Source organism: Coregonus lavaretus, assembly GCF_964263955.1.
Source record: "Coregonus lavaretus genome assembly, chromosome: 24".
NCBI classification, from domain to species: Eukaryota; Metazoa; Chordata; class Actinopteri; order Salmoniformes; family Salmonidae; genus Coregonus; species Coregonus lavaretus.
This window is the reverse complement of record NC_140011.1, coordinates 32042019-32052189: the sequence shown is the minus strand read 5'-3', so window position 1 is coordinate 32052189 and position 10171 is coordinate 32042019. Positions and strand designations below refer to the sequence as shown.

At 47.3% G+C, this 10171-nt stretch overlaps 1 protein-coding gene across 1 annotated transcript; it reads left to right on the top strand.

Annotated features, from left to right (window-relative positions):
* Positions 1-330: 330 nt before the first annotated feature.
* LOC311100281 (period circadian protein homolog 1-like) lies at positions 331-9524 on the top strand. The gene is made up of 17 exons (XM_084141136.1): positions 331-467; positions 1567-2212; positions 2355-2608; positions 2731-2852; positions 2997-3198; positions 3327-3707; positions 3832-3985; positions 4139-4382; positions 4556-4670; positions 4821-5090; positions 5195-5353; positions 5443-5763; positions 5902-6953; positions 7062-7233; positions 7350-7527; positions 7832-7982; positions 8141-9524. The coding sequence occupies exons 2-17, from the start codon at positions 1884-1886 to the stop codon at positions 8462-8464; spliced, it is 4428 nt and encodes a 1475-aa protein (XP_083997262.1). The 5' UTR covers positions 331-467; positions 1567-1883; the 3' UTR covers positions 8465-9524.
* Positions 9525-10171: the final 647 nt, after the last annotated feature.

The following is a 10171-nucleotide window of genomic DNA, read 5'->3' as shown; positions in this document are numbered from 1 at the left end:
GTACACAAGGAAAGGATGAGGTGAGGAAATGACGCCAAATCAGAGTATTGACAGAGGCACGTTGCCAACAAATGTTCTAGCATGCTTTTGGAACTGACAGGGCACCGCTGGGGCAACGTGATAGAAAAGCAGAGCCCCGTGTAGTCAAGACACCGCCATACTCAACCAATGAATGCATTCGCCGGGCCTTGGGACACAGCACTAGGGCGGAGTCGGTGTCAGTTGAGGACCAATCACTGCAACACATGGGAGCAAACAAGGGGCGTAAGCACGTGTTCTTTTGCGTGTTCCCTCCCAGTCATATAAAGGGAATGTGCTGTTCTGTACACATTTTGTGTAGTTACAGGTGATCAACATTGAGATGTTTCACAATTTTCAATCATTTTAAACCTAACTTTACTGAATACATTGTTGAAGACAAAAATATATATAATCCCACGGAACGTACTTTTTCTTCATGGAAAAAGGTGAGAATGTCAACTTTGATCAAGACCTAGCCAGCTAACTGGTAAAAAGTAACGTTACCGTGCTAGCTAGGTTACTAGCTAACTATTTAACTTTACTTGCCAGCTAGCAAACTAGCTAGTAGTACAAGCAATAGTTGCTACATAGCTAATTTAGCTAGCTATTTTGGTTATGTTTATGTTTTTTTATGATCAAGCTATCAGCAACAGCACTGACATTGGCAAGTGTAGCTAGCATTGTTGTGGCATGCATGGCAAGAGTGTACTGTAACGTTAAAGGGATTGATGTTGTGTACCAATACACATTTACATATACGGTCAGATACCAAGGTACAGTTTAATGTTGTTTTGGTTCAGTTCGCGTTTCCTACAAGTGAGACTCATCTTTTGCCAGACTTGTGTCAGGTAGAATAAATGCATGAGCGCATGCCGGTTGTCTAGTTGAGGCATGTTACCTTCACTGTCATCAACACAAACACCCCCCACCGGTGTCTTCCTTCCCACGTTGTCTTCTGTCGTCAACAATAATATCCCACAACGGTGTCTTCCTGCTACTTACAGTAAATCCTCAAGACATGCCAGATAGTGAAATGGACTATAAAGTTAGTTTATTTAGCCTATATGTTACCTGTTATCGTCGGTTAACTGTTCTTCAAAGTGATGAAATTATTTATTATGGTCAATGGAATATATGGAGAGCAAGTTTTGAGCCCCCACAAAATGAATGTGAGGTTGGTGGAAAAAGGATAGTTCCCCCTAGCTAGCTATATTATTTGAATGTCTTCTTAGATTGAAATTAGGCTATGGACACCTTTTTGAGTTTGTTTGGAGCATTCCCACCAACTGCTAACATTTATTATTTTTGCAATTAGTTAAATCCTTACTTAAAAAGTCCTTACTTGGATGCTCATATGACCTTAGATTACTTCAAATCCAGCCATTTAGTTATGTACATTTGTAGTTTGGGTGAACAATTACTTTCACAGTAGTGTGATTTTATTGATGTTTAATTGCAGATGAGATGTGCTACTGTCTTTACACAGAGGTATGACTCATGATGTCTTGTTACTCACCACTCATGATTGTGAATTGTTTCTTCCAGCAGGTATTTTGTCAAAACCATTTCGCACACTGACTGTGTGCACATGAGGAAGAGCAAACTGATAAAGGTCTCACACATATTCTCTTCAATTGGCTTATCAGATTCATAAACTTTGAATTTTTTTTGGTCAATTCTATCTCAAGATCAATGAGACACAGTCCAAACTTTTTATCTTCTGGCTAATTTTTACTTTACCAAACCATGACTCTATCTAAGTCTAGTAGCCCCACCTAGTAGCAGTATTACTATCACAGTTTTTTTGTTTTGACAGATAATTTTTGTCAAACAGCAATAGTAAATCACTCATACTGGTTATTATGAGTGATGAGAATGCATACACCACTTCTGGAAATGACACTAGTGGAGTAGGTGTAGCAGAAGATGTGGTGGGACTCAAGGCGGGCTGCCAGTCCCCTGAGTCTGGACTGAGTCAGACTGGCAGCTCTGGTAGCTCCAATGGAAAGAGAACTCGGTCTGGGGGCAAGTCCTCCCCCAAGTCCTCAAACTCTGATGACACCGATGCCCACTCGAGCGGGAACGACTCAGCCGAGAGAGAGGTGGAAGGTCACATGGGGCGCGAGGCATCAACCTGCAGCAGCGCCCATAACGGGCAGGACTCTGCCATAGAGACAAAAGAGAGCAAAAGGTAACACATTTAACAGAATACATATTTGAAACACCACTCCATTTTCAGATGGTAGCCAGGAGAATCAATGGGTATCATTTTTATACTATGAAAATGTCTGCTCAGCAGTGATAATAACTTCATGTTATTTTGCCCCTGTCAGCTCCAACTCCCACAGCCCTTCCCCTCCCAACAGCTCTATGGTCTACAGCCTGCTGAGTGGCAGCTCGGAGCAGGACCACCCGTCCACCAGCGGCTGCAGCAGTGACCAGCCGGCCCGGCTGCAGACCCAGAGAGAGCTGCTCAAGGCCCTGAAGGAGCTAAAGATCCGCATGCCTGCAGACCACCGGGTGAAAGGCCGCTCCAGTACCCTGGCCTCCCTGCAGTATGCACTCAACTGTGTCAAACAAGTCCGAGGTAAGATGCAGCCTTTTGATCCTGCCTTTTGCTAGATGTACTGTATACTGTAAGGCTTTAGCATGAAATAGCAAGCTTACTATCCATCTATACTATTTATACTAATGTGTGTGTGTGTTTAGCGAATCAGGAGTATTATCACCAGTGGAGTGTGGAGGAGAGCCACGGTTGCAGTCTGGACCTCTCAGTCTTCACCACAGAGGAACTGGACAACATCACCTCTGAATACACACTCCAGAATACGGTAGGAACTAGAGCACAATCTTAATCTACTAGAACCAGACCCACAGCTCTCAAACAGACCAACGGCTCTCAAACAGACTAAAAGCTTTTAAACCCAACTGAACATTGTTCTGACCTCCCTTGTTTCTTCTCTCTCCTGTAATAGGACACGTTCTCTGTGGGAGTGTCGTTCCTCTCTGGGAAGGTGGTGTACATCTCCCCCCAGGCCTCTCCCATGCTGCGCACTAAGCCTAATCGACTCCAGGGGGCACTCTTCTCAGAGCTGTTGGCCCCCCAGGACGTCAGCACTTTCTACAGCAGCACCGCTCCCTGTCGCCTGCCCCCCTGGGCCTCCTGTACTGGCTCCAGTAAGACTCCTACAGAAGTCCTTTAATTTAGCTCTGAATTCACATGGAAATGGATGATAAAATTTTTACATGTGATATAAATATTGCTGTGGTGTTAATGCCCCCCCCCCCCTCTATATCTCCCTCAGTGACCTCCCCTGTGGACTGCACCCAGGAGAAATCCATGTTCTGCCGTATCAGTGGTGGGAGGGACAGCGAGGGGGAGGTGCGGTACTACCCCTTCCGTATGACCCCCTACCAGCTAACCCTACGTGACTCCGACATGACCCAGGCACAGCCCTGCTGCCTGCTCATTGCTGAGAAGGTGCACTCAGGATACGAAGCTCCACGTATCCCAGCGGACAAGAGGATTTTTAACACTAGCCACACCCCCAGCTGTCTCTTTCAGGAAGTGGATGAAAGAGCTGTGCCGTTGCTAGGCTACCTGCCCCAGGACCTGGTTGGGACTCCTGTCCTCATGTACCTCCACCCTGATGACAGGCCTGTCATGGTGGCCATACACAAGAAGAGTGAGTACTTCTGTCCAACAGTCATGCCTTATACATTCTGTAAGGATTTAGAAACTGGCAAATGGATGATTGGTTATGTACTTATACTCTATCATAGTTTTAACATCTTTGGTTCTCCCCTCAGTTCTCCAGTCGGCGGGGCAGCCCTTTGAACACTCGCCCCTGCGTATGTGTGCCCGGAACGGGGAGTATCTCACCATAGATACCAGCTGGTCCTCCTTCGTCAACCCCTGGAGCCGCAAAGTGGCCTTCATCGTGGGTCGACACAAAGTCAGAACGTGAGTAGTTAACCTCTCTGCTACGTCGATGACCTTCACAAGCTTGCAAAAGCCACATTTGAACTGATCTGTAACCTATTTGTGTAGCTATCAAGTAGTACAAATTGCCTTGTTCTAAACCCCATTCCCTTGTCCTTCTCCCCTCATCTACAGGAGTCCCCTGAACGAGGATGTGTTCACTCCTAGTATGGAGGTGGAGGCGCGGGCCATGTCTCCAGAGATCCCCAGGCTCAGTGAGCAAATCCACCGTGTGCTGGTGCAGCCCGTCCACAGTGGTGGCTCCCAGGGCTACTGCAGCTCCCACGGATCCCAGCCACACAGGCCTAGCCCGGGCTCCTCCTCAGGCAGCAGCAGCCCCTCCACCAAGGGGATCATCCAGATGACCATCCAGAGACCAGTGAGTACTAACACAATTACAGATGTTTTACACATATAAGGTACTTTATAGTTCGTAAACAAGGTAACTTGTAGTTTGTTACTATAACCACAGTATTTGAATTAGTGGAATTGACTCAGAAGAAAGTTGAAGGGTCATCATCTAACTCTTTACCCTCTCTTACCTGTCCACAGCAGCAGATGACATTCCAGCAGATGTGTAAGGACGTCCACATGGTGAAGACCAATGGTCAGCAGGTCTTCATCGAGTCCCGCAACCGCCCACCGCTCCGCAAACACGCCAGCACTGGTAAACACTTGACATTTCACTACAAATATGATAAGATTCTTGTCACGGTGTGCTATAAAACGTCTGAAACGTCTTCATTACAAAAGTATAACCACATAAGTGTCGAGATGATAATGCAATTCTAATGGTACTTCCTTTTCCTCTTCTCAGGAGCCTTGGTGATGCCAGAGCATTTAAACAAAGACTTGGGACCTATTGGAGCTCTGGGGCCAATTAAAACCTTGGCCTCAGTGCAGTCAAGGAAAGACCCGTCAGCCAACTACTCCTACCAGCAGATCAACTGTCTGGACAGCATCGTACGCTACTTGGAGAGCTGCAACGTCCCCAACACAGTGAAGAGGAAATGTGGCTCCTCCTCCTGCACCACATCATCAACGTCAGACGATGACAAGCAGAGGGAGTTGTCTGGAACAGCTAAAGGTACACAATACAGATCCTATTGAAACACATAAAATTATGTATTTTTGATGCCTTTTAATGTCTGCAGGTATTTTGGACTAAATGTTTAACTGTGTTTCCCTACCGATCTCGAAGGGCCCAGGGTAAGGAAGGGTCTAAAGGGGGGCCACAGATGAGCCCTCTGGCACTGCACTGCAAGGCTGAGAGTGTGGTCTCTCTCACGTCCCAATGCAGCTTCAGCAGCACCATCGTCCATGTAGGGGACAAGAAGCCCCCAGAGTCAGGTAGGACACATCCCTGTGTTGTCTGACTGACTGTTCCTTTACCTCCCTCTCTCTTCTCTCTAATATATCGTCAACCTTATTCCCTGCAGATATTATCATGATGGAGGAGACACCAGCCAACCCCACTCCCACCGCTCCAGCCCCAGCCATTAACAACACCATCACCACGGCAGTGACCCCCCGTCCCTCGACCTTTCCCAGCCCAGCAACACCCAGCCCCGCCCAGCCCAAGAGGGATGGCCGCAGGTCGGCTGGATGCTCAGGCCGCCTGGGTCTGACCAAGGAGGTGCTGTCTGCCCACACCCAGCAGGAGGAACAGGTGTTCCTGAGCCGCTTCAGGGACCTGGGACAGCTACGCATGCTGGACACTGTTCCTCCTTCTCTGAGAGGACACACCACCACACCCAAAGGTAAGATGGACACTTCAAGTGGAGATTTAGCTTCTATTATGACTGAAAGATGATGTGGATGAGAATCCATCGTTTTTCCATGCAGCTCACCCGTGTTGTCTCTCTGTCTGTGTGTGTGTGTGTGTGTGTGTGTGTCAGGAGTGCGCAGCTCGCAGGACTATCCAGCAGGCGGTAACAGACGGAGGAGGGGCCGGGGGACCAAGAGGCTGAAGCACCAGCAGGAGGGCTCCCACGGGGGCCGCCCCCAGATGAGCTCAGGGATGAACAGTAGTTCCAGAAGGGAAGGGCAGGGGCACCAAGGCCAAATGTTCCCCATGGGTCAACCGCTAATGATGCAGGGACCCCTGACCTCGTCCTCTTCCTGGCCCACCTCTGTGGCCTCTCAGGCCAGCCTCCCTCCTGCCGTGGCCCAGTACCCTCCAGGAGTCCTGCCCTTCTTCCCCCTCTACCCCAACGCCATACAGATGGGTTACCCCAGCCCCCAGCCAGGCTTCCAGTACCCCCTGCATGCCAATCAGATCCCCATGCCAATGGCTCCCCCGATGATGGTTGTTCTGCCCAACTACATGTTCCCTCAACTCAATGGAGGTGTACCACAGCTCAACCAGCTCAATCCAGCCATGCCTCACCTTAACCCCAGTATCCCTGGTATGGCACAACTTAACCAGGCACTACCGCAGTTCAACCAGGCTATTCCACTACCACAACTCAATCCTGTCTTGGCTCAGTTCAACCCCGCTGTGACGCAGATGAATGGCATGCCTCATGTGAATCCCGCCCTAGCTCAACTCAACTCGTCACAGGTCAATCCTGCTTTGTCGATGATCCCACAACATTTCCATAATCCCAACCCAACATTACCTTTCCCAAATCCGGTTCCCGGGCTTCCTGGCTTTGCCTTACCTGGGATTGATCCCACGTTTGTCCAAAGCGGCAACTCCCGCTCCCACACCCCTCAGTCCCCGTACCAAGCCCCACTGGAGGGGACCAACTCGCCCCTCTTCCAATCACGATGCTCCTCCCCCCTCAACCTGCTGCAGCTGGAGGAGTTGCCAGGCAACAGGCAGGAGGGCATGTCGACAGGGGCGCAGCAGACCCCGCCCCCACCTGGCTCGTCGTCTCAGGTTGGAGGTCAAGGCTCTGTTTACCGCAACAGCAACATGAAGGGTGACGCCAAAGAGGACGATAATGTGAGTTTTAAACTATGCAATCCATTTTTTAAATGTAATTCAGAAAATATTTTGAGTCTAGTGAGTTCTTGTCATTAACTGCTGTCCTGTGTTGTACCCTTCCGCCAGGCTGATGTTGATGACCAGGACGCCATGTCCACCTCCAGTGACCTGCTGGATCTGCTGCTGCAAGAGGACGCCTGCTCAGGCACCGGCTCGGCTGCCTCTGGCTCCGGGTCCTCTGGCTCCGGGTCCTCAGGTTCTGGCTCTAATGGATGCAGCACCTCAGGGAGTGGCACAAGTGAGTTTGTAACACCGCCAGATACTTTTTCTTAGCACTGTGATGGTAAAGGATGTTTGTGTATAGTGACTGATATGTTATGAAACTAACTGAACATGTTCCTTTTTCAACCACAGGAAGCAGCAACACCAGCAAGTACTTTGGCAGCATTGACTCATCGGAGAACGACCATAAGCAGGCAACAGGCGGGGCTGAAGAGGCCCAGCTCATGAAGTATGTCCTTCAGGACCCTATCTGGCTCCTTATGGCCAACACAGACGACAAGGTTATGATGACGTACCAAATGCCCACCAGGTAAGAAATCGTCATGGTCACTGCACTTCACTCTTGTCATTGAAATTGTAGTCATAGTTACATTTACCAGTCATGATTAGTAATAAATGCTACAGCTATTTAATTGTATTTATGATTGATGATGTGCATGGAATGCAAGTAGTATATTTGAATATTATTTATCAATGCAGACTATGAAAAGGACAAAAATGTGACTATGAAAAATAGAAACGCTCCACACACCATTATGCTCCTAATACCACATTTTAGTCTATGGCATATCTATGGACATGTGAAAGAGTATTGGTGTGTGTGATTTTTAAAGGGACAGGGAGACTGTTCTAAGGGAGGATCGTATGGTACTGAGGGCGGTGCAGAAACAGCAGCCGTGCTTCACTGAGGAGCAGAAGAAAGAGCTGATCCAGGTCCAGCCCTGGATGGGCACCGGACGCCTGCCACAGGCCATCAACACCCCTGTAAGTCAGCACACAGACACATGCTGTAGCTAGTAGCTATACCCCGCCTCTCTCAGTCCCCAAAGATTCACAGGAATCAGTATAGATGACAGTGGAGAGTAATAAAATGTACTTGTAAAGGATGTTTATTAATCTCTTGTCCCTCTGCTTGTGTTTAGACTTGTACCGGGTGCGGTGCTCCTCCAGTTACCTCCGCCCCCCGGCCCTTTGATGTGGAGCTGCAGGACATGGCTCTGACTGGGGTCCTCCAGCTACAGGAAGAGGCTACCGTACACGCAGAGACACATGTTACCATGGCAACAGACGCAAGACATACTTCCATCTCACCACCACAAGCCCCCCAGACAGAGACTAAGGGGGGTGAGGGTGAGAGGCAAGGGGAACAGGAAGGAGATTGTAGGGACACCAGAGTGAAGGAGTTGGAGGTGACATCATCATCTGTAACAGAGAAATGGGACTCTGTGTTTCTAAACAGCAACTGAGGACTTCTATATGGCCAATGACTCTAAACCACAATGCATTGGGACAAATGGGTGGCCAAGCTCACGTCAATGTGTTGTTTGAACAAAGACGTGAACATAAGGAGTCAAAGAATACCTGATCCTGTTTAAACACATGGATTGTGTAGCTCAATGTATATGGAATCTAAGAAGGTGTAAATATTGTATGTATTTCAAATGTAAGCTGGAAAGAGAAGCCCTTGGTAAATGTTTTATTGGCATGTTTGGTGCCTGGTCCGCTGGACTGAAGACATGTTCCATTTGTAATTCACTGCTTTGGGGTTTTCCTCCCCTGTAGTGACAATTTGATAGTTTACAAGTTATTGCGTGTATCAACGCAATATAATTTAATTGTCCAATGTCCATATTGGAAAATGATGTCAAATCTATCGTAAAAAAACAATGAAAAAAACGAAATTCATGTTGAAAAATATATTTGGTAGAATACGAGCTATTGTACAGTGTGTTTATTTCTGTATACCAACCAAGAGCAGGCATACTACTGTTTTTTGTGGGCTGTTCTGTCATGTAATGTTCTGAATGGTTCATTTTTTGGGGTTATATAATTGTACACTGCAATGCTTGTAAAAATATGTAAGGTTTTAAGCATTATTGGGCAAACGTCCTGACTATTTTATCTCCTCCAGAGAATTACACATTTTCGAAAGACCATGTTAAAAGAAATACCTTGTTATTTATTTGCATCGCTCTGGGTATTTCTGTACAAAAAGTATCTTCGATTTGGCAGGAGCAGAGATGTGTGTTTCCATGGTAACAGAACAGATGGAGCCAGTCTTGTTGATTGGACCATACAATGAGAGTGGAGAGGAGAGAGGAGTAGGGCTGACTGAGCTTTACAAGAGCAGGCCTTGATCATGCAGAGTTGGTCAAGGCCAATATGTTCTATCATGTCTGCTGCCCCTTATTCCCTCTCCTTTTCTCCATTTCATTAATGTAAATAAAAGGATTTGATAGACACTATTATTACATTTCTTTGGGGGATTTTGGTATGTAATTAATATAAAAAAAGAAATATAATTTGGTTCTGGTTTCTTTTTGTCTATGTATTTTGTGGTGTGTAGGATGTGAGCGTAGCTAAAACCTAGTCATGTATTCTGCTTTTACCTTCTATGCCACTAGAGGGTGTTGTGACAGATTGTCTTAGGCTCATTTCAAGGGCAGCAGCCTGATGGGTGATGCAAAATGGAGTTTCTGAAGTTGGCTACGGTGGTTGAACTAGGTATTTGAACACATTGAAGTAATTTTAAGATGCCACAAATATATCCCTTTTCCCTAAGAGTTTTTTTGTGTCCACCTCCCAGGTCCTCCACAGCTTGTTAGAGGGAGCATCCCTGACCCTTTCAGCAGGCCACACTCCAATGTGCCAGTCCTCAGTAGTATTGACATGGGTCAAAATAATTCCTGGAATCTTCCAATCTCCAAATCCACAGGTTAGGTTCAACAGGAAGTGTGACCTCGAGCAGCTTGGGTCTTAGGTCAGATAAACCCAGTGTGGTGGCTGTGAGGGGTTCCGCTAGGACTAACAAACAGCCACAAGACCTCACCTCTTCAATCAAATCGTCTGCATTCTCCCTTTCTGGAGTTGCAAAACAGAGTTCAAAGTGTTTCTGAACATTCCACTGTCTTTTCCATGTGCAGGGAGGGACTGAGCACTGCTGGACACCGGCC

What these genes read in the sequence shown, in the direction of transcription:
- LOC311100281 (XM_084141136.1), top strand. Translation starts at nt 1,884, where the DNA reads ATGAGTGATGAGAATGCATACACCACTTCTGGAAATGACACTAGTGGA. An exon ending in ACACACCACCACACCCAAAG is followed by an intron (nt 5,764 to 5,901) that starts GTAAGATGGACA and finishes TGTGTGTGTCAG; the next exon opens with GAGTGCGCAGCTCGCAGGAC. An exon ending in CACCTCAGGGAGTGGCACAA is followed by an intron (nt 7,234 to 7,349) that starts GTGAGTTTGTAA and finishes TTTCAACCACAG; the next exon opens with GAAGCAGCAACACCAGCAAG.